The 23,531-nt window shown below is 52.9% G+C and overlaps 1 protein-coding gene across 4 annotated transcripts in view; it reads left to right on the top strand.

Annotated features, from left to right (window-relative positions):
• strbp (spermatid perinuclear RNA binding protein) overlaps positions 1–23,531 on the top strand; it is a 74,321-nt gene that overhangs the window by 37,522 nt on the left and 13,268 nt on the right. For all 4 annotated transcript variants that reach the window (XM_035390255.1, XM_035390253.1, XM_035390254.1 and 1 more), the window contains 14 exons: positions 937–1,086; positions 6,753–6,967; positions 7,296–7,461; positions 10,058–10,202; positions 14,411–14,505; positions 14,990–15,085; positions 15,365–15,476; positions 16,967–17,064; positions 18,816–18,921; positions 19,446–19,529; positions 20,576–20,784; positions 21,268–21,423; positions 22,980–23,114; positions 23,206–23,346. In XM_035390255.1, coding sequence (XP_035246146.1) covers positions 1,084–1,086; positions 6,753–6,967; positions 7,296–7,461; positions 10,058–10,202; positions 14,411–14,505; positions 14,990–15,085; positions 15,365–15,476; positions 16,967–17,064; positions 18,816–18,921; positions 19,446–19,529; positions 20,576–20,784; positions 21,268–21,423; positions 22,980–23,114; positions 23,206–23,346 — 1,761 coding nt within the window. In that variant the 5' untranslated portion in view covers positions 937–1,083. The remainder of the gene's footprint in view (positions 1–936; positions 1,087–6,752; positions 6,968–7,295; positions 7,462–10,057; positions 10,203–14,410; positions 14,506–14,989; positions 15,086–15,364; positions 15,477–16,966; positions 17,065–18,815; positions 18,922–19,445; positions 19,530–20,575; positions 20,785–21,267; positions 21,424–22,979; positions 23,115–23,205; positions 23,347–23,531) is intronic.

Below are 23,531 nucleotides of genomic sequence, written 5' to 3'. Positions count from 1 at the left end.
CCCGGGCTGTAGATGAACTGTTTAGACGGGACAGCGGCCCCCGCCTCCTCCACAGCCCCGCCCACCTCATAAAGTATGCATATCAGCAGGGCTGAACGGCACACCATAAACCAGGCCGCAGAAGGCCTGTGTGCTCTGTGTGGCTGGGAGGGTGGGGGTGTGGGGAGAGGAAGTGGGTCATGTGAGGGGCGGGGGGGAGGGGTCTTCCTGGTACCAGAGCTGCCGTTGTGACTTCAGGTCCCAGCACAGTGCTTTGAGGAACATAGCCAGGGGCTGCCTGAGGTCCACCTCCTCACTCTCCTCAGTGCCTCCTCACACTCCTCTCTACCTCCTCACTCTCCTCTCTACCTCCTCACTCTCCTCAGTGCCTCCTCACACTCCTCTCTACCTCCTCACTCTCCTCAGTGCCTCCTCACACTCCTGTCCACCTCCTCACTCTCCTCAGTGCCTCCTCACTCTCCTCTCTACCTCCTCACTCTCCTCAGTGCCTCCTCACACTCCTCTACCTCCTCAAACTCCTCAGTGCCTCCTCACACTCCTCTCCACCTCCTCACACTCTCCTCTACCTTCTCACGCTCCTCTCTACCTCCTCACTCTCCTCTCTTCCTCCTCTCTTCCTGCTGACGCTCCTCTCTTGCTCCTCTCTTCCTGCTGACGCTCCTCTCTTGCTCCTCTCTTCCTGCTGACGCTCCTCTCTTGCTCCTCTCTTCCTGCTGACGCTCCTCTCTTGCTCCTCTCTTCCTGCTGACGCTCCTCTCTCCCTGCTGACGCTCCTCTCTTCCTCCTCTCTTCCTGCTGACGCTCCTCTCTTCCTGCTGACGCCCCTCTCTTCCTGCTGACGCCCCTCTCTTCCTGCTGACGCTCCTGTCTTCCTGCTGACGCTCCTCTCTTCCTCCTCTCTTCCTGCTGACGCTCCTGTCTTGCTCCCCTGTGCAGGTGAAGTGCAGGAGTTGTTGCTGTCTGGCCGGGCGTCTGTGGGGAGCGCATGAGGAGACCCGTCCCAGCTCAGGCCCCACCCAAACACGCACCCTCACTGGAGAGAGAGACGCAGGAGCACGCGCTGTCTCCACTCCTGCTGCAGTCATGGTAACCCGTCTGCCTGTCTGTCTGTCTGTCGGCCTGTCTGTTGGTCTGCCAGTCTGTCTGTCTGTCTGTCTGTCTGTCTGTTTGCCTGTCTGTCTGTTTGCCTGTCTGTCTACTGGTGTGTCTGTCTGCTGGTGTGCCTGCTCGCCTGTCTGTCTGTCTTCTGTCTGTTTGTCTGTCTGTTAGTGTGCGTGCTTTTTTGTGTCTGTCTTGGTATGCATAAATGTGTGGGTGTACATGTTGGTGAATGTGTGTTTGTATATGTGCATGTGTGTGTCAGTTTGAGAGAGGGAATGTGTGTGTATGTGTGTGTGTATGGGTGTGTGAAAATGGGAATCATCATATATTTTGCCGAGTGCATGTGAACATTCATTGTGTGTGGGTGCGCCTGCGTGTGCTCGTCCTGTTCAGAATCACGGCAAGATGGTGGCAGCGCTGGCATCCCACACACGAACGCACGCAGGCTTCGCCTCTCTCTCGGCGCTGTGTCGGCACGCGTCCAGGCGATGGAGGGGGAGGAGTGCGACGCGGGGAGAGGGGGGGCGTGGGGGGGCGTGGGGGGGGCACGCGGATGGCTGCTCGTGGCGGGAGTGACTTGGAGCCTACCTGGTGATATAGCACTGTGTCAGCGACTCGGGAAAGAGAGAGATCAGGGTGTGATTAATGACCCTCACCTCCGACTGGGGGAGCCAGGCCTCCAGAGACTGCAGAGCATGAATTATTAAAGCCGGGCGGTGGGGGCCGGGGGGGGGGTGCTCATAAATAACCCTGGGTAATGAGCGTGGAGCGAGCACTCCGCAGGAAGAGAGGGGTGACCTTGGGCTCACAATAGCTTTGTGAAGCATCAGCCACCTTGTTCTCCCGCACTTCATCTCTCTCTCTCTCTCTCACACAAACGCACGCACGGCGCGTACGAGGGCGAGCGAGCGCGCGAGCCCGGCTCTGTGTACGCCTCGCCCGGCCTCGGCGCCGCGCACGCCCCGCGTTTCCGTCCTCCCCCGCACGCGTCCCGGAACATTCCGCAAACACAGGCGCCATCCCCTCTTTACAGCGCGTCCTAAGCGTTAATATCGATCACACCGAGTAAAGCAGATGTAATTAACGCTGGCGCTCGGACGGGCCGGGCTGGGTGTGGGAATGCTAAATCGGCTGGGCTGAGTGCGGTCGGCGGGAAGTTTCCGGGTAGAACTTTGGCTCTGACGCACTTTTTTTTTATTGGTTGAGTTCTGTAATTGTATTAAAGCGGAGGGAGGGGTGTAATTGTGAAACCACCAGTATCCTGTGCGGCTGCCTGTATCATGCATTAATCAGAGGATGAATTTTTAATGCAATCCGCTTGAGGCTAGCCATACTCTTCTGCTGCACTGTAGCACCTGAGCCCTTTCTCACAGAGATACACACTCACACACACACCACCTACGCGCACGCACACAAGCACACACACAATCACACCCATACACCACCTACACACACACACACACGCACACACATGCATGCGCACTCGCACACAAACACGCACACACCCACCACCTACAGACACCCAATACATTGCACTCCTCATTTATTATATTACCTCACACCCCATGTACCTCACACACATGTCAGTCAGAACACACACTACACACCTCACAAACCTCACGCTGCTTAATCCCCCCAGGGACAGCGCACACGACGCACCAGCGTCTGGAGCTCCATACGTAGCGTTAGCGTTAGCGTTAGCGTGCTTGTTTTGGCCCGAGCTGCGGCGTGTAGCGCTGCAGAGCCCGTGTGATTGAGGAGGTGCTGTGGGCTGTGGGCAGCGCGTGGCTTCACTGTGGGCTTTATGGTGGCGTTTGAGCGGCTCAGTCAGACGTGCTCACGCGGCGCAGGTGGCGGGCGGCTGGGGAGCGGTAAATGATGGCGATCGGCCTTGTTTTATGGATCGGGGCTGTGCTTGTGCTGCATTTACCTGCAATCCACAGACAGGCAGCAGCATGAGCCCCTGTGTGCAGAGTTTAGCCCTGGACACGCAGACAATCTTTACACCGCATTACACTGCAAACACACTACCTGCAGTCTCTGGACCCAAACACAATCATACACACTGCTGCCAGTATCCAGTCACATCCCAAACACAATCATACACACTGCTTCCAGTATCTAATCACATCCCAAACAAACATACACACTGCTGCCAGTATCCAATCACATCCCAAACAAACATACACACTGCTGCCAGTATCCAATCACATCCCAAACACAATCATACACACTGCTTCCAGTATCTAATCACATCCCAAATCACAATCATACACACTGCTGCCAGTATCCAATCACATCCCAAACACAATCATACACACTGCTTCCAGTATCTAATCACATCCCAAATCACAATCATACACACTGCTGCCAGTATCCAATCACATCCCAAACACAATCATACACACTGCTTCCAGTATCTAATCACATCCCAAACACAATCATACACACTGCTGCCAGTATCTAATCACATCCCAAACACAATCATACACACTGCTGCCAGTATCCAATCACATCCCAAACACAATCATACACACTGCTTCCAGTATCTAATCACATCCCAAATCACAATCATACACACTGCTGCCAGTATCCAATCACATCCCAAACACAATCATACACACTGCTGCCAGTATCCAATCACATCCCAAACACAATCATACACACTGCTTCCAGTATCTAATCACATCCCAAACACAATCATACACACTGCTTCCAGTATCTAATCACATCCCAAACACAATCATACACACTGCTGCTAGTATTCAGTCACATCCCAGACAAACATACACACTGCTGCCAGTATCCAATCACATCCCCAAAACACAAACACACACACTGCTTCCAGTATCTAATCACATCCCAAACAAACATACACACTGCTGCCAGTATCCAGTCACATCCCAAACATACACACTGCTTCCAGTATCCAATCACATCCCAAACACAGTCATACACAATGCTTCCAGTACCTAATCACATCCCAACTGCAGTCTGCCTAAATTACATCCCAATCACAAAAACAGAGCCTGCCGCTGCCGTAGCTGTGGGAATGATTTCTGCCCTGCTTTGCGTTTTCAAAGATGCGCTGGCAGTCTGTGGAGCGCCAGCGCAGTGCACAGTGGTGCCCTAGATAAGGCGGTCCTGTGTGTGCTGCGCTCTGTGGCACTGCGCTGTAGTGCTGCACAGTGAAGCAGCTCCTTCGCTTCCCCAGCCCAGCAGTCTTTCACAGGTCCTCAGCGTGCTCGCGCGTCTGTCTGTTCAGGTGAGACGCAGCTCAGGTGGGAAAATCAGCCGAGCGCTGATCGCAGCTGATCGCAGCTGATCGCAGCACGCCGTGCACGGGTCTGTGTGGACGAGGCTGGATGTGCGCTTTGAGGAGAGCTCTCTTGGCCATTGTCCACGTCTGAAAGGCTCTGTGGCAGCGAGGTGGAATCTGTGTTGATGTCTCTGAGGCGGTTTGTGTAGCTGAGGTCTTACCGCAGGTATTTTAATGGCGGTGCGAAGCTGTCCCTGGCGGTCGGGCCGCTGTGTAATTGTATACACGCTGACGTGGACTGGCCCGTCGCACGCAGCCCAACACCCGGCCCCCGGGGACATGTGACCGGCAGGGCGGGACCCCGGCCTCCATTAGGGCTCGCGGCTGGGGAGGAGAGCGCCGCCGCGGTGCGTTCGCCCCGCGCGCGGCCCCGTACGCAGAGCGGCGCGGCGGTCAGGGAGCCCCGGCGGCGGCGGCGGCGGCGGCCTCGACGCGGAACAGACGCCTGATTTATGGCCGCGTTTGGGCCAGGAAGCCGCCTCCGCGGATGTTTTACACATCTCGGCCTGTTTTATGCTAACGGGCTCGCGCGCATTAGTAACAGCTCATAAACTTTCGTTTGGGCGGTGCAGTGCGCAGCTGCGAGCGCTCCTGCTAGCGCGGTGGCTGCTGGCTGCATGTGCAGCATGTGAGCATGCCAGCCGGCCTTTGCATTGTGACCAAGAAGACCTACTCATCTGTGTACTCTGCTCACTAGCAATAGGAAAATATTAGTGTACCATCCGGTCTAACTGAAAATATACATTTATTTAATATAAACATGTCAAGCCCGATGCTAATTTCGCAATGCTATGTTAAATTTTAGCATTGTGCTCAATGAATTATTTCTGTCATGGTATTGAGCCCTGATTACCCTTATGCTCTATGAAATGTGTACTGTCTGTCACAATGAAGATTATTTATGTAATTATGTATTTGTTGTTAACACTGTAATTGGTCAGTTAGTCTGAATGCTGTGAAATATGACAGGGTTTTGTGAATGCTAAGGGACCACAGACAATGACCAGCCGTAGACCTACTCATGAGCACAGACCACTCCTGCATGCAGAACTGACAAATGTGTCTGCAGTGCTGTTAATGTGAGGATGATCTGAGTATTTTACCTGCATGAGCAGCTCAGGTGCAGACTGTAGAGGAGGGGACAGTGCGGGTGACAGAGAAGAGGTGGGAAAGGGCTTGAAAAGGCCAGCGCTGTGCACTGAGCAGCTCAGGGGGCTGATCTCTGGCCTGGCCTGCTCTCTCTGGGTCCTGCTGTCCCCCAGCCTTCAGCCATTCATCTGGATCAGAGCAGGAACATGCTGGCTCTGCACCTCAGAGTCTCTGGGTGAGGGGAGGGGAGGGGGGGAGAGGGAGGGGGAGGGGGAGGGGGGGAGAGGGAGGGGGAGGGGGGGAGAGGGAGGGGGAGGGGGAGGGGGAGGGGGGGAGAGGGAGGGGGAGGGGGGGAGAGGGAGGGGGAGGGGGAGGGGGGGAGAGGGGAGGGGAGGGGAGGAGGATGGGGGGAGGAGAGGAGGACGAGGGGAGGGAGGAGGCGGAGCGGGGGGGAAGGACGAAGACGAGGACATGCGAGCTAGCTGAAAGTGTGGGGTTGCCCTCATTGTAGATGGCTATGTGCTGACGAGGATAAAATCTGTCGTTGAGATTTAATTGATTTCCTATATGAATGCTGTCTGCATATTGAGCGACACGCTGTCATCACACACACACACACACACACACGCGCACCCATACCCACACGCACACACACACACACACACGCACACACACACACACACACGCACGCACACACACACACACACGCGCACACCCACACGCGCGCACACACACACACAGGAAGATGACGCTGGGGCCAGGTCAGTATGTCCTGGCCTCAGTGGGATGTGGTTCGGACTCTGGGACAGCAGGAGCATGGAGGCAGTCTAAATCTCAGCACTGTCACTGCCTCCTGAAATAGACTGACACTGTAATGGGAGAAGAGGAGTGAAATGCATGTCTGCCATTATAAAATGTTACTTTTGTAGATATTGGTTTTCTTTCATGGAAACAAGAGGCGAGTTTGATGGATTACAGGTTAATGTGACGCTGAAAGCTAGCCGCGTAGCAGCCGAGCAGCCCTGCATTAGGCCTCTTTATCATGCAGTGTGTCAGTGTGTGCCTGAGAGGCTCTGAGACAGTACCTGCGTGTGTGTGTGCGTGTGTGTGTGTGTGTGTGTGTGTGTGCATGAAAGTGTGCGGGTCTGGGTGTATGTATGTCTGTGCGTGCGTATGGAAGTGTGTGGGTGTGGGTGTGTGTGGAGCGGGGATATACTTATTGGTTTGTCCTCCCCCTTCCCAGAGGTCCATTCGATCGTTTGGCAACGATGACCGTCACGTCATGGCCAAGCACTCCACCATCTACCCGTCGTCAGAGGATCTGGAGGCGGTGCAGACGCTGGTGTCCACCGTGGAGCGCGCCCTCAAACACGTCTCCGACTGGATGGACGAGCTCAACCACACCCAAACCGAAGAGGAGGACGCCAAGACGGAGGACTCTGCCGAGAGCAGCACCAAGTGAGTCCCCGTCCCTGTCAGCCAGTGAGAGTGAGAGCAGGGCTCTTACACACAGCAGCTCAGACAGATTGCATCATACATACATTTATGCAGCTGGATGTCCTTACTGAAGCAGGTCAGGTACTGGGTACAACGGCAGTGCCCGAGCTGGGAGTCGAGCCCGCAGCCTTAGAGCCGCGCTGCCGCCTGTGTTTGCGTAGGTCTCTGCCCTGGTCGCCGCAGCGACTCAGAGACATTAATCACACGCGTGGCGATTGCGGGTTTGTGTGCGAGAGTGAGCTGTGACCCGCGGGGGGGCGTGGCCGCCGCTTGCTGTGTGTCCAATCAGGGAGCCGAACGGGGGCGTGCTGTGCGGCGTGATGCGCATCGGGCTGGTGGCCAAGGGGCTCCTCATCAAAGACGACATGGACCTGGAGCTGGTGCTCATGTGCAGGGAGAAGCCCACTGAGACCCTGCTGTGCACCGTCTGCGACAACCTGCCCCTGCAGATCCAGGTGAGCGCACACTGCGCACTGTGCACTGTGCACTGTACACTGCACACTACACACTGTACACTGCACACTATACACTGTGCACTGCACACTACACACTGTACACTGCACACTACACACTGCACACTACACACTGTGCACTGCACACTATACACTGCGCACTGCACACTACACACTACACACTGCGCACTGTACACTATACACTGTACACTGCACACTACACACTGTACACTGCACACTATACACTGTGCACTGCACACTACACACTGTACACTGCACACTACACACTGCGCACTGCACACTACACACTGTACACTACACACTGTACACTGCACACTACACACTGTGCACTGCACACTATACACTGTAATACATTTATACAGCAGTCATAAATGTATTAGCAAATACCTGTTTAATACCAGAAATGGGTATTTGGTGCTGGTCTGCCTTTATCCAGCTCGTACTGTTAATGGGTCTGTGCTTGCCAATCCTGCATGAGCAGCAGACCGAAAGGAGGCGAGTCCAGTTAAAGCGGAGGGTTATTTTGGATTCATCGCTCAGTTTGATGGCCGCTGTGTACAGGAAGGACACTGTCCTCTGTGTTTGGGAGCCGGTGATTGGCTGCGCTGATTTGAGGCCTCATTCTGAGCTGCGTGCGGCGGCTCGGGGACGCGGGCGCTATTGGCGCTGGGCCGGGAGCGCAGCCGCACGCGTTCTCAGACGGCGGGAATGAGCGCGGAGCTGCGCTGTACAGCGTTTATGTGCCGTTTCCCCCGCTCTGGGGAAATCAAGCCTTTAAAGGCAGGAGCCCCATCCCCAGCTCCCCTCTGCGGCAGCCGTTTACCCCTCTGCACTCAGTGTGCGGCACGCAGACGTGCAGGAGAAAGCCTGAAGCCTGAAGCCTGAAGCCTGGCTTTGTGTGTGAGGCACAGGGCTCACTGCAGGAAGGACAGCACACCGCTCCCGTGGGTTCATATCAACTGCCATAATACACATAAAACAACTGGTGAAGGGAACAGGGCTTGTGTTACAGTAGGAGCTCTCTAGTGTGGATAAGGAAAGGGAAATCCAAAAACAGGCCCCCACCCAAAGACATCTTCCCACAGCGTGGTGCAGTTGGGCCTGAAAAAGGCAACGTTTGGCCTCGCTGTGTCCCGTGCACTAAGAACACACTCTCTCTGTCTTCCGGGAGTCTCCCTGTACCCCCCGGCAGCTCCCCCCACATGCTGCAGAGCTGGCAGGGGGGCCGTGAGGGAGCTGTTCGGGAAGAGTGTGGGAGAACAGCCGGGGGGGCTGGGGCAGGGGGGGGGGGGGCCTGGGGCATAAGGAGGGAAACCCAGCTTTTTTACAAGCAGTGTAATCACAACCAGGTTTCTGTGTGTGTGTGTGTTTGCCTGTGTTGTTTTCATGTTTGTGTGTGTGTGTGTGTGTTGTTTTCATGTTTGTGCGTGTGTGTGTTGTTTTCATGTTTGCGTGTGCGTGTGTGTGTGTGTGTGTGTGTGTGTGTGTGTTGTTTTCATGTTTGTGCGTGTGTGTGTTGTTTTCATGTTTGTGTGTGTGTGTGTGTGTTGTTTTCATGTTTGTGCGTGTGTGTGTTGTTTTCATGTTTGTGTGTGTGTGTGTGTGTGTGTTGTTTTCATGTTTGTGTGTGTGTGTGTGTGTGTTGTTTTCATGTTTGTGTGTGTGTGTGTGTGTGTTGTTTTCATGTTTGTGTGCGTGCGTGTGTGTGTGTATATGTGTGTGTGTGTGTGGTTCTCGCCTGCCCATGGGCCGGGGGCTCCCGCTCACTGGCGCAGATCGCTCCTGCGCAGTCACGGTGCGGTAAACAGCTGCGCTGCGCTCCTCACCGCGTGCGGCTAACGCGTGCGGCTGACGGACTGCAATCGGACCCGCCTCCCTGCAGCGCCCGAGGTTAAGTTAGGAGAGACAGTGACATGTTTGTCAGGTGTCCAAACGAGCAGAGACGTAGCTATTCGCCCCGCTCCACATGTGATCCCTGCTGACACACCGGAATGTGTCGCATCTCTGCAGGCTGCTTCATATGGCACGTGGCTAATGGATTCCCCCGCACACACAGCCCTGGCACAGGCCGTAGCGGTGGGGTAAGAATTAATACTGTGGATTACGGGAGCTGATATCTGGCCCCAAGCGTCAAATATGATTGTTTTCAAATTAGTACCTCCCCTGCCCCATGCTCCCCCCCACCCACATAATCTTTTGTGTAAATAACCTGTGTGTGTGTGTGTGTGTGTCTGTCTGTCTGTCTGTCTGTCTGTCTGTGTTTGTGTCTGTGTGCATGTGTGTGGCCTTTTGGTGCTGCACAGCCAAAAAGGTGGAACTCCACAGAACATAACAGCAAAAGGGCTGCTGGGAAATGTAGTCCTGAGCTTGTTATGCACTTCAAAATTCCAAGCCCTGGACTTCAGCTCCCTGGGTGATGGTGGTCTCTGAAACATTTTGCAATGCTGTTTTGAACGCGTCCCCATCTGAGACCGTCCTCGGTCCCCGCGCAGACTGAGCGCGTGCGGTTTGGGGGCCTGTGGGTCTGCAAGAGGGCTCTGCCTCTGACCTCTGACCTTTGGTATCCTTGCCCTGGCAGAAATTGACAGAGGACAAGTACGAGGTGCAGCGCTGCATCCCAGAGGCAGCCATTCTGGTGCACAACACCAAAGACCCCAAGCTCAGCCTGAAGGTCACCCTCACCTCCCCGCAGATGAGGGACGAGTACAGCAAGGGAGACGAAGGTACCCGGGGCTCCTCCCCCTGCCGCCACGCGCGCCGCTGGGCCGGCGGGAGATGGAGGGAGTGGCATGTCGCCTGTATGCGCAGAGGGAGGGAGGTGGAGGCTGTTTGAGATGGAGGGACAGAGGGGTAGGGGGAGACGTAGCGCAGTAGTGGCCCTTTGCTGGCTCTGATCTGGAGCCGTCTGCGATCCTGGAGCCTCCCAGCTCAACACGCACTCCTGGGGAAAAGAAACGCCAGCAGGCCTCCATCTTTCCTCCACCTCTCCACCCTCCTCCTCAGGTCTGAACTGTACACACTGTCACACCGGGCTCCATCACCCCTCCACCTCTCTCCCTCTCCCTTTCCTCCTCCTTTCTCCCGCCCCTGTTTGTTTCTGTCCTGCTGGGAGTCCGCTCCAGCAGCCTCCCTATTGGCCTGCACTGCCGCATTATAAAGATGCCTTCCCTCTAAAAAGAGTTATGGGGTGACGACCCCCCCACCCAAAAAAATGCAGTCGCCGTGGAGACAGAGACGTAGTCAGCATTTGAGCATAAAAGATGAGGGGAAAAGGCAGAAAAGGAGAGAAAGAGGAAAGGTAAGTGGGAAGGGAAGACGGTGTGTCCCTCTCTCTCTCTCTCAGCGTGCAGCGGGGAGAAGGCTGAGAGGTCGGCGCTGACCTCCTGACCCCCCTGCTTTCCAAGCGGGGTGAAGCTTGTTAAAGCTCCTGTGTCAACCTTTAAATAACTCACAGGGCTTTGGGTCTGGCTGTGCTGCTGAAAAAGTGCTTTTGGGCAGCGCTGGGGGTGGGGGAGGTGGAGGACTAACCCTTTCCTGAGAATATCACTGACTCACATTCCCGCTGCTTCGGTTCCCCCGGCCACCGGGGCTCCATGGACTCTCTCAGACCTTTGACCAACTGGCCCCTCTCTGTCACAGGCCAAGGCTTTTTACGGAGCGCCAGGGCAACTGGAGCCCCGCCCCCTGACCCTCGTCCCACGGTGATGCGCTCCAGTGCCCTGGGCTGCCTCCTCTCTCAGTTGCTACTCTCTGAAATTCTAGATTGTGACATTCTAGAGCTGCCCTGGTCTCGCAGAAAAGCCAAAAACACTCCCCGCTCCCGTGGACACCGCTCTTATTTGTGGCTCGCTGCTCAAGACGGCATCCCATAATTTCAGGTCCAGTTGTTGACCAAGTTGGTACAGTCTGCATTTTAACAATCAAGGCGGAAATGACATGGAGTGTTTTTTGGTTTTTAATGGTAGGTTTCTCAGAAATGGCCTGGCTCCTTCATGCCCTGCTTTCAGCAGAGCCTACTGTTATGTATTGGGAGAGGAGGCGTGGCTTATTCTCCTAGCTTCACTCCGCAAAGACGTGTGATTTATGAAGACCTCATCCCATGCTCACCCTCTGCTCCTGTAGTCAGCTGTTGGGGAATGTGAACTTGGAGTCTTTGGTCATTTATGCAAATGTTCCATAGACCCGGTGAGGTTCCCTCAGGGAAATTTTCAGTTTGTGAGTCTGTGGAAACATAGTCTGGCCTCTCTCTGAGAAGTGCAGGCAGCACACTTTGAAGTTTAAAGATTCTATTTTCTCCTCAGTTATTCACGTTCAAAAGGCTTATCCCCTCCTATAAGATTAGTCTCTTAAGTCAGTGCTGGCACCAAAGAAGCCCTTGTAATCAGAAGCTGACAGACACTGGTCTTGAAGAAAAGATATTCAATTAAAACTACAATTTCTCCCGATGCACTCAAGTCTCAAAACTACATTCTCAATCTACTAGGGCAGAACATGAGGGCCTTTGGTCCAGTGCTGAAGAATCCTGTAGTGAAATAACCTCTTTACTCACTGCCTGATCTTTCTACCCTCCACTGCTCCCTACACAAAGTGACAGAAAAACTGCAGAACAACATGCCTGCTATACTAACCAGTCACAGGCATTGGCTGTAACTGCATTGGCTTCTATGAGCAGAGAAAATCCATTGTAATAGGATGATTATCTCTTTGTAATTGGCTATAAAAACCTGCAGGACTGTGGGTAAACATTGGGTTGGCCACTGCAACACGGGATATGCCTCCAGGCAGTTGGAAAACGGAATGGGCTGCAGTATTTTCACAATGCAAGTATATACTGAATATACTTAAGAGTGTTAAATGCACAGTTCTGTGGGGTTTGTCTTAGAAAAAGAGAGCGGCTGTATGGCTCTGCAGACTGTCACTTTGTCCATCATCTTAACACTGTGAAGGCCTCCCCAGCCACTCACCTGCTCTTCTCCAGCCCCTGTCCTGTGTGGTGGTCTCACCAGCAGATGGTTATGGTGGCCCGGTCTCACAGAGAGCTGGGCTCTGACTGGCTGAACCAGGGGGTGGGTGAGTGAGTGACAGGCAGGCCCCCCCCCCCCTTCCCTCCATGATTAGCATAAACATCTGCTGCATCTGCGGGCTCCAGAAAACCAGCATGGCGCTCTGTCTCTCTCTCTCTCTCTCTCTCTGTGAGGGCCAAGGACCAAAGAATCCAGGGTGAGATTTTGATTGACAGCTGAGCAAATTGAGCGACGCGCTCCTGGCGCCTGGGGCGCGGCGCTGGGGTCTGAGTGCAGGGCGAGCCGTGATTCAGGAGGGCCGTAGATCACGGGACGCCCCCCGTGCTCTGCGGCAGGCCAAGGGCCCTGTCCCAGTGAGAAACTGCTCCATCTCGCACGGCCCAAAGTGCTATTGCAGGAATTCACTGCCTCAGTCGCTACATGGTCGAGCCGATCTGTTTATGAAACAGGAGCCGCATTTAAACCTCAACGCTGTTCTGGTGTTAATAAGTCAGTAGTCCTTTAGGAACAGTCATTACAGTGGCTTTTGGCATTTGGCCCAAGCACCATTCCCTATGAAAAATATAGAATCTTTGGTTCGTATTATATTAAATTAGTTTTTATGAAAAGTTTAATTATTCATTTTTAATAATTCATAAATTACAGATATTCAGTATTGTTATGTATATTCAGTAACCGATTTAGAAAATCAGTTAAATTACTGGAGAAAGTTCATAAAATAACTTCATTGGATGATGGAAAAAAGTAACTGAGCTATTTACAACTTGGTCATTTGGCAACAATGAAGTAAACACAGCACTATTGTAGTGCACATTTTCTCCATAGCTGTTTAACAGTGGAACTGGAGGTCTAATTTCTCAGTTTCAGAATGAAGGATTACACACTTCTTTCAAGCAGCTCTTGACTTGAGAAGAACAAATCAGTTCCTAAAGAGAACAGTAAAGTTGAACAAATGTTGACAATGAACAAACCTTCCAAAAGATCTCGGTAAATAAAGCAGGGCAAGCACTGAGATTAGCAGTGGCTTACTTTAGGTTGAATTTATGTATTAAAACAAGTATTTTGAAAGGGCTTCTTAGCCTGTAAATTTATAACATCTGTAGTTTTTTTACTGTAAACATGTACAGTACCCAAGTTTCTGCAGTGGCAGTTGAAGCACAGAAATGGCTCAACATGTATTGAGGCTATTTTAAATAATTGATCACTTGTTTTCTCTTACTATTTGGTATCATTCCATTAACAGCGATGTATTTATGGCAAAGAGCCTCAGTGCTCTGTGGAAATTAATTAGAATCTGGCTGGTACTGAAAGGGATGGATCTTTATTTCTTGGTCCCTGGAGTGACAGACGTCCTGCTTGTGTTTCTGCCTGCACTGTGTAAATGCACTAATCTGGTACAGCCGCAGCTGTGGCCACACTTCTTAAAGATTCACACCTCACGATTATCTTAAACTGGGAGTACAAACCATTAATATTCTGAGCATTTCCTCATTTCCTGTTCGTTATTTTACTATGTTCAAAAATCACGTAATTAAAATTTTGAAAAAAAAAAAAAATTTATTGTGGCGATTTCTTTTCTCATAAGGAGAAAGACTCATCGTAAAATACTGAAGAATATTAATCTTGTACAGTCCTATTTTAAGATGAGATAATCAGACGGTGAAGATGAGAGGAGTGAGCGCTCGCGGCTGAGCGCGCCCCGCCCATGCACTGCTCCTGTACCGCCCGTGGAAAGCGGCCACGAGGACTGCATGGCTCTCTGGCCGCGTGATTGGTCAGACGGGCGCGTGGGCGTGTCTGCGCCGGGCCCCGCTGCCCCTGTGCTGTGACAGAAGACTCCCTTGGTCAAACTGTGTCTGTCCTTTTTTTCTTTATTTTACACGCGTATATCCCGTTCTTTTCACCAGTAGAGAATGTTGAGCTGAAAGACGCGTCCGACGTGCTGGACCGGCAGCGATGCCTGGTCGCGCTGGCGTCCCTCCGACATGCCAAATGGTTCCAGGTTGGCTCTCTGTTCTTACCTCATTGTTATTGTAGCCTTGTGACATGGAGCTGCCAAACCTCCCTCCGTCCCCCTCCCCCCCCCCCACCCCCACCCCTCCCCACCCCTCGCCCTGTATCGGCCACAACCCAAAAATGTCTCTCTCCTGCCTCTGTCCAGTGCTGTCTGTTCACTCCATGTTAAGAAAGAGAACCTTATCATGAGGCTACAAAAGCAATTGTTACACTTTTCTTTTGGCTTTTACCTTAAACCTGCTTTTCTAAAAATAATTTTTAAAATTGATTGATAATGCTCTCTGTGACCTCCCCCCCTCCCCCCTCCCCTCCTCCTGCAAGTGTATCTCTTGCATGATTTGGCCATTCAGCCCATTAGATATGAGATGTAGAAGTGTTACTGTATGCTGTGCTGTCCCTGTGTCAGGAGTAACCCCCCCCCCTCCTCCCTGGTCCCTGAAGCTGAGCTCACTCTCTGTGCCCCCCCCCAGGCCAGAGTAAACGGGCTCAAGTCCTGTGTGATTGTGCTGCGCATTCTCAGAGACATGTGCAACCGGATGTCCGTCTGGGAGCCACTCAAGGGCTGGGTGAGTGAGCGGGGCAGGAGGGCAGGGCGGGGGGGGGGGGGGGGGGTGCATGTCTGTTAGTAAATAAGCATTAACTAAGGTTGTGCCCACTCACTGATTGTCTTTATATGCATTGGTGGAAATGGCCTTGCTGCTCTCCTGGTTGCTACGCTAGGGCAAATGATGACTCACAGAGACCAGGCCTTGTTAGGGTTTCTGATTGGAGCAGTTAGTGTGAGCAGGATGTGAGTGCCCTCCTCTGTGGACACGCCCCCTGACCCCCCCCCCCCTCCCCCGCAGCCCCTGGAGCTCGTCTGTGAGAAGGCCATCGCCACGTGCAACCGGCCGCTGGGCGCGGGCGAGGCCCTCCGGCGGGTGATGGAGTGCCTGGCCTCGGGCATCCTGCTCCCAGGTGAGTGGCGCGGAGCGGGCACCTTGGCACCCTGTACCTCTGCCCAGTCAGCCCGCTGTTCAAAACAACAAAACGGTGTCTCAGGGGAAGGATTTATAATTCGTCAGGGTACCCTCTAACTGACCGAAGTCACTATACGGGGAGCAGAGGGCCAAACGAATCGAGGTTGAATAGAACGAGTCAATGGCCAAACACGAAATCCAATCGGCAAACAAACCAGAAGAGGCTAGACGAGAATCGAAAGTCGAACTAAGTAAGGTCAAGCACGCAAAGTCAAATGAAGCAATCACTATCCTCAAGTACTGAGCACGAATCCGAATAGCTGTCGTCTGCCGTTGTTTTTGTGAACTAATTTTATTAATCACTTGGCTGTACAGTACATTTAATCGATGAAATCAGTTGTCTTCACCATTACTGTAAAACTCCCAAGCATCCCTCATATAATGGTTTCATCACATGTCAGGCATAACTAACAACAATATAACTAGGAGCAGCACAGTTTGTCATGGTCATTTGTATAATAAACAGTTAAACCAAATTTCTTATTGTGACAGCCCTAGTTTAGAAGAGACTAGCTTCCCTGGCATTGTAAGCTTAGGCTATTTGCAAGTGTGATGAAGTGGTAATGTGGTGAGCTAAAGAGAGGTTTGAAAACACTGCCAGTTTGGGGTATACTGTGGGCTAAAACTCTAACATGATGGTTGTATTTGTGAAGCAATTTTATAGTAATGCAGTATGGCATTTTCACCTGTTAAAATGGTTGGAATTTTTATTTATTTATTTATTTATTTATTTATTTATTTATTTATTTATTTATTTATTTATTTATTTCCCATCGGCCAATATCAGCATATTGGCTTTTTTCTCTCCCAAATTTTGGCATTGGCTCTGAAAAATCCTTATCGATCGACCTCTAATATTCAGCACATACTGTGTTTGTACATAATTGCATATCTACACATAACCTCATATCTACACATACCCAGCACAGACCTGCACATACTGTAACCACATACCTGCACATACTGTAACCACATAACTATGCATATCCAGCACATATCTGCACATAGCTGTATATCTGCACAGATCCAGTACATATCTGCTGTATATCTGCACAGATCCAGTACATATCTGCTGTATATCTGCACAGATCCTTTGCACACGCTGCTCTATCCCCATCCAGCTCCACTAAATGATTGTTTTGAAGAATGCAGGATTGTTTTTGCATAGAGCAGGAAACGAGGGTGCACTTGTGCCAGCATCGCTTTGAAGAACAGGAAATCACACTGTACTTTGCCACTGTGGTTGCTAAAGACAGGAACAGGAAGCCACGGTTGTCTGTGATCAGAATCATTTCAAAGGACGGGCGTCCGATGTTGCACAGGAAATGTGTCTGATGACAAGTGTTTTGAATGACAGAGATGCAGACTGTGCTGGTTAGCGGTCATTCTGAAGGACAGGAAGTGATGCGTTTGATTTTCCGCTCCCAGGTGGGCCAGGACTACACGACCCCTGTGAAAAGGAGCCCACGGACACGCTGACAGCCATGACGGCAGAGCAGGCAGAAGCCATCACCTACAGCGCACAGGTAAAACTGCGCTACGCGGCCGGCCTGGCTCCCCTGCGCTGGAGCCAGAGGCAGGCTGCGCAGTCGGGCTTATCTCATCTAGACTGTGCAGATTAAAGGAGTGTGACACGGGAGCTCTTTAAAACGCCTCCTTATCTGAGAGTGCTGAGAGCATTAGAGAGCCGCTCTGGCCCGTCAGTACTGCCCGGGGCCCGGGGAAAGGGCCCCTCCCCCGGGGAGCCTCACCGCGCCGCTGTCCTGTCTGACGGGCGCGGGACGGGGCACGGCAACGCGCCACGGCGACGCCACCCACACGGCCGCATCACGGAGAGCGGGACCGGAGCGCGCGGAGAACGAGCGCGGTGACCGTGAACCGCGACGGGAGGGAGCGACCGCGCAGAGACCCATCGACCGCGCAGAGACCCATCGACCGCACCGACGCCGCATTTGCGCTGGGAGTGAAGCGCGCGCAGTACAAATGAGCGGTGTCAGGAGGCGGGGGGGGGGGGGGCTAGCGCAGAATGCCCCAGAATGCCAATGAGCCCAGCTGCACTGCCGTGACTTTGCTGTTAAGTAATAATCCTGAGGCGCTTTGAGTGTGATACGTGTGCATGATGCCTTTGTGGAGCGGCTCTCCCTCTGTGTTTCCATTTACCCAGCAGTATTAGGGAAGGGCATTGATCTTGTGCAGTCTCACTCTAATTGCAGCCTTTTTGTCTCTGAGAATGCTTGTTACCACGGCTGCAAATGGGCTGTAATGTGACGCGGGCACAGGGCCTGCTGGGGACACCCCCCAAACCGTGGGGACCTCCTCTACCGCTGCAGCAACAGTTGCTAAGCTACCACCGCATCCTGTAACTTTATTGCGCTCACATGGGTCCACTTCTACAGAAAGCAACAGCTCCACAAGAGCAGCGGAGTACAACAGATCATTTAACCGTACAGCCTATATAACGCTGAGTGAATGCATTCAGCCAGTAATGGCTGCAAAATATGCTCCTATAAGCATCATATGATCATATATACTATATTATATAAGATTTATAAATTTAAAATCTTATCAGTAAAATTATCGGCGTCAGTGGTCTTGTCTATTAGGTTTCCCATAAAAAAACTAGCATAATTAAATACTGAAAGGAGGCCATGAGGGGTGAGTTCTATAATTGTGAGGTGATTGTGGAGGCAAATAAATGTGAAGAGGACTCTGAGAGATGGGATCTTAAACATTATAGCTAATCCCATTGTGTGAGAACTTTTACCTCAACCTCCGTCATTCCCCATTGTTCATTACATTTAACGACATTTAATGAAATAGGGTGTCCAAGGTAAAAATGAGGGTTGAGTTGGAGGCAGGTTTGGGAAAGTGACCCTTTGGTAAAGAGCACATGAGAAGCAGGACTGAGGTTGCCAGGGTTGCCGTGCAGACGGTCTCTGGGCAGCTCTCATATGACATAAACAGAAGAGAAATAGAAAGTGGGGTGCCTCACCCCCGCACACATGAGTCACCTCAGATGTGGGTGCAGGCCTGACGCTGGAGCCCGACTGAGGGCTTTGGGTCCAGCCCAGTGTGTGTGTGTGTGTGTGCCGCCCTGCCCGTGTGGCCCTGTGTGTGTGTGTGTGTGTGTGTGTGTGCCCCCCTGCCCGTGTGGCCCCACGTGACTGTGTGCTGTGTGGCCCCACGTGTCTGTGTGCTGTGTGGCCCCACGTGTCTGTGTGCTGTGGCCCCGTGTCTCTCCTGTTCTGCTCTAACACCACTCACACCTGTTTTCCAGCACGCCCTGCGGCTCCTGGCCTTCGGGCAGATTTACAAGGTCCTGGAGATGGATCCGCTTCCCTCAACCAAACCCTCCCAGAAATACCTGTGGTCAGACAAAGAAGGTGTGCCTCTGTCCGTGTGTCTGTCTCACTGGATTGTGTGTGCCTCTGTCCGTGTGTCTGTCTCTTTGGAGCGTGTGTGCCTCTGTCCGTGTGTCTGTCTCTTTGGAGTGTGTGTGCCTCTGTCCGTGTGTCTGTCTCTTTGGAGTGTGTGTGCCTCTGTCCGTGTGTCTGTCTCTTTGGAGTGTGTGTGCGCCTGTGCAGTGTGTCTGTCTCTTTGGAGTGTGTGTGCGCCTGTGCAGTGTGTCTGTCTCTTTGGAGTGTGTGTGCCTCTGTCCGTGTGTCTGTCTCTTTGGAGTGTGTGTGCGCCTGTGCAGTGTGTCTGTCTCTTTGGAGTGTGTGTGCGCCTGTGCAGTGTGTCTGTCTCTTTGGAGTGTGTGTGCGCCTGTGCAGTGTGTCTGTCTCTTTGGAGCGCCTGTGCGCCTGTGCAGTGTGTCGAGCAGCACAGGGAGCCTTCGCACAGAAAGCACAGTGGTGTCAGAGATGTCGAGCTGACTCACGCGGGCTCTCTGTCATGTGGCTTTCAGGAACAGGGCTGAAGAGGCCGTACGAGGACGGAAACATGGACGACAAAGACCTCATCAAGAAGATGAAACGCAACCTGAGAAAAGGTGACTTCCCCCTGTGCCCCCCCCCCTCCCCCCTCCCCCTCACACACAGCACTCACTCCTGCACGGGGTCCACAGCTGGAGTGATATCCCACCGTTCCACACTGGCTTTCATTTCCTTTTGTCTGTAGACACACACCACATGGGCTTCCTCATGAGTCATGTAGGGCTGTCATACGTCCGAGTCTTTCCCACCCTCCTCCTCCATTACTGTGTCTCCCGCCCCCTGCTCTCTCAGTGTTTACAGTAAAGGAGAGGTTGCCAGTGACAGGGCTGGACTGACCTTGCAGAGGATCCATCTGGATTAAGGGGGAAAAAAACACTTATAAATGTTTCTACAAAGATGCTGGCTGTGAATACTTTTGGCATTTGCAGATACGTAAACCTGAATTTGAGATGCGACCAGCTGAAATCAAGATTGAAAAGAATTCAATACAGTCTGAATTTGCTATTGTATTGTCTGGAAATGGCATTTGATTCGCATAAAAAATGTTTTGTTGGAATATGCCCAAAATTGACTTTTGCTGAGTTTGCTATTTTCATCCGTCTCTGTCACTCTCTCCCTTTTTCTCTCTCTTTCTCTCTGTCACACATTCCCTCTACAGGCTGATACAAATAACCATTGAGAAATCAATGTCATTGATTTAGCATTTTTCTCTGCAAACCGATCTGCTCAGAAAAGCAGAACAGTTCTGTAGTCAGCGTTCTGGCCGGCCCTCTCCCAGCTCTTCCTGCTTTTCAGAAAAGGGAAAGGGTATATATTTAGGGTTTATATTTAGGAGGAATTAAATTGCTCATCACAGAAGCCACATAACCACACGAGAGAGGGGGAGAGAGGGGGAGAGGGAGGGATGGCGTGTTGATTTCCCATAGTGCTCTCTGCCAGGCTCTGGGAGCGTTTAAGGCCCCAAAATCAAGGCCAGCGCCGTGTGCCACAGAGACCACCGCTCTTCCCTCCGCATCCTGTCTGTGTCCTCATTACGAGTGTCTGAGTCCAGCGCCCAGGGGCCTGGCCACAGAGTGGCTCCTGACCGTCTTCATCTCTCCAGTCCTCGACAGCAAAGCAATAGACACCAACCAGCCGATGAACGCGCTGATGCGGCTGAACCAGATCCGGCCGGGCCTGCAGTACAAGCTGCTGTCGCAGTCCGGCCCCGTGCACGCGCCCGTCTTCACCATGTCCGTGGACGTGGACGGCACCGTCTACGAAGCCTCAGGGTCCTCCAAGAAGACCGCCAAGCTGCACGTGGCAGTCAAGGTATCGGGGCGGGGCGGGGCGGGGCGGGGGCGATGGCTTTGGGGGGAGGCCCAGGGGTCGGGTGCTGGAGGTGGTACAGCGGTCGGCGGCCGGTTTGGGGACATGTTTGGGGTAGCAGGCGTAAGGTGCACTTCATGGGGGGCAGGGTGCAGGGAGGTGAAATCTGTGTAATCCCAAAGCGGTTCTGAACAGAGAGAGCCGAGATAATCCTCTTCTCCTCCCATTACCTTAAAAGGCATGTTCTCCAGCTGCAGCACAATCACCAATTTGGGTCAGAGATGCGTTCCTGTCCATTTGATCTGCTGCAGTTTTCCTGAAAGATCAGGCACCCGGGCCCACGTTCCCACTCCCATTACTGAGCTGCAGTCCCCACAGAGAGGGAAGAGGCTAAACCCACTGCCACTCAGAGTGCATCATCCCTGCAGGCTGTGGAAAAGGCGGTGCTGTTGGTTGTACTCACCCCGAGGCTCTTGCCCCCGCCAGGTCCTGCAGGCCATGGGCTATCCCACCGGCTTCGACACAGACCTGGACTCCATGAGCGCCGACGAGAAGTCGGACGGGGAGGGGAAGAGCGAGACGTCCACAAACCCCAGCAATAACACCACAAACTCCACCACAGACAGCTCTAACACACTGGAGGTACGGAGCCACACTGCCTGCGTTATTCTGCCACACGCACATGCACACGCAGAGACGCACACAAACACACAAACACACAGGCACACACACGCACAGACAGCTCTAACACACTGGAGGTACGGAGCCACACTGCCTGCGTTATTCTGCCACACGCACATGCACACGCAGAGACGCACACAAACACACAAACACACAGGCACACACACGCACAGACAGCTCTAACACACTGGAGGTACGGAGCCACACTGCCTGTGCTATTCTGCCACACACGCACACACACACACAGGTACACACACACACAGGCACACACGCACATGCACACGCAGAGATGTACACGCACACACAAACACGCAGGCACACACGCGCACACACATGCACATGCACACGCAGAAATGCACATGCACACGCACATGCACACGCAGAGATGCACACACACACACACGCACATGCACACGCAGAGATGTACACGCACACACACAGGCACACACACACGCACATGCACACACAGAGATGCACACGCACACACAAACACGCAGGCACACACACACACACACACACACACAAACACGCAGGCACACACACAGGCACACACAGAGATGCACACACGCACACTCACATGTACACACACGTGCACAGATGCACACACACACACACACACACACACACAGGCACACGCGCGCATGCACACACACTTGCCTACTCTCTGCTGGTTGGAGGAGACTCCCCTTCATTACAGGGGGCCCAATGGAATCCCACAATTTTCTTACTTGTTTCCCAGGTAATTTGTCCCATCTAACTGGTTATAACACACTGCATATTGTTTCTGCTCCATTGGGTTGCTTTTCCTTCCCGCATTAATGATTCTCATTAAATATTCAGCCCTGCTCCAAGGGCCTGGACAGATGCCACAGTATGGAACACACATACAGGATTCTCTACTTCCTGTGTGCTTCCAGATCATGGCTGTCCTATTACAGTCCAGCCAATGCCGTGTAACGTGTTGATCTAGGGCTTTATGCTCAGCTACTGCTGAATTCATAAGTCAGTCTGGAGCTGACAGCCCTGGACTTGCTGGTATGTTTTGATCCTAAAATGAATCTGAAGAATGCAATGTGCTCCAGTCTGCTGCCACTGCTCCAGTCTGCTGCCGCTGCTCCTGCGCGATCAGCACGCGAAAACGCTGCACTGCTCTCGTAGCGTTGCGGGCGAAGCGCCTATAAATCTGCTGCAAATTTACAGCGAGCATTAACAGACACATTGTTCCCAGTGTACTAGTGCTCTTTACTAGCTCCATTGAAATTGAAATGAATTTGGAACACCTGAGGGCATGACTTCATCTTAATGCTGTGCGGATCGATACGGGGCCAAGGAACAGCTGCGCTTCGGCTCAGTGTACTCATCGCGGCAGGGCTTGTTAAGAGCAGAAGTAACATTCTCAGTGATCTGGGAATATGTTCATCCAGCTCAGCCCCCATCAGCGCGGTAATAGCGGATCTGTGTGCAGCGGCCCCACCGCTTCGCTGGTAACCCCCTTGCATGCGCTCCCGTGGAAACAGGTACGAACTCAGGGTCCCATACTCACCGCCAGCGGCAAAAACCCAGTGATGGAGCTGAACGAGAAGCGCCGGGGGCTCAAGTACGAGCTCATATCGGAGAGCGGGGGCAGCCACGACAAGCGCTTCGTCATGGAGGTGAGTCCCGCCCCCTTCGCCATCGAGCCACGCCCCGCCGCCTCGCCTCCGGCGTCCCCGTCCTCAGTGTCCCCTCCCACTTCCTGCGCAGGTGGAAGTGGACGGGCAGAAGTTCCGGGGGGCGGGGCCCAATAAGAAGGTGGCGAAGGCCAGCGCTGCCCTGGCCGCTCTGGAGAAACTCTTCTCCGGACCCAATGCCGTTGGCAACAAGAAGAAGAAGATCATCCCTCAGGTTGGTGACGACATGATCGAAGCTCCTCCCCTTCTACTCAATTGGCCAGTCACCTCGGCTTTCTCTTGGTCAACACGAATCACGCTTGCCTTTGTGTGTTATTATTACAGACTTAGAGTTTGGAGGACAAGGTCTCTTGGCTGTTCAGCATGCATACAGTGCCATGAAAAAGTATTTTCCCCTTC

The sequence above is a fragment of the Anguilla anguilla genome, chromosome 14 (genome assembly GCF_013347855.1).
Source record: "Anguilla anguilla isolate fAngAng1 chromosome 14, fAngAng1.pri, whole genome shotgun sequence".
NCBI classification, from domain to species: Eukaryota; Metazoa; Chordata; class Actinopteri; order Anguilliformes; family Anguillidae; genus Anguilla; species Anguilla anguilla.
Note: the sequence above shows the minus strand (reverse complement) of the source record. Positions and strands in the feature narration are given on the sequence as shown.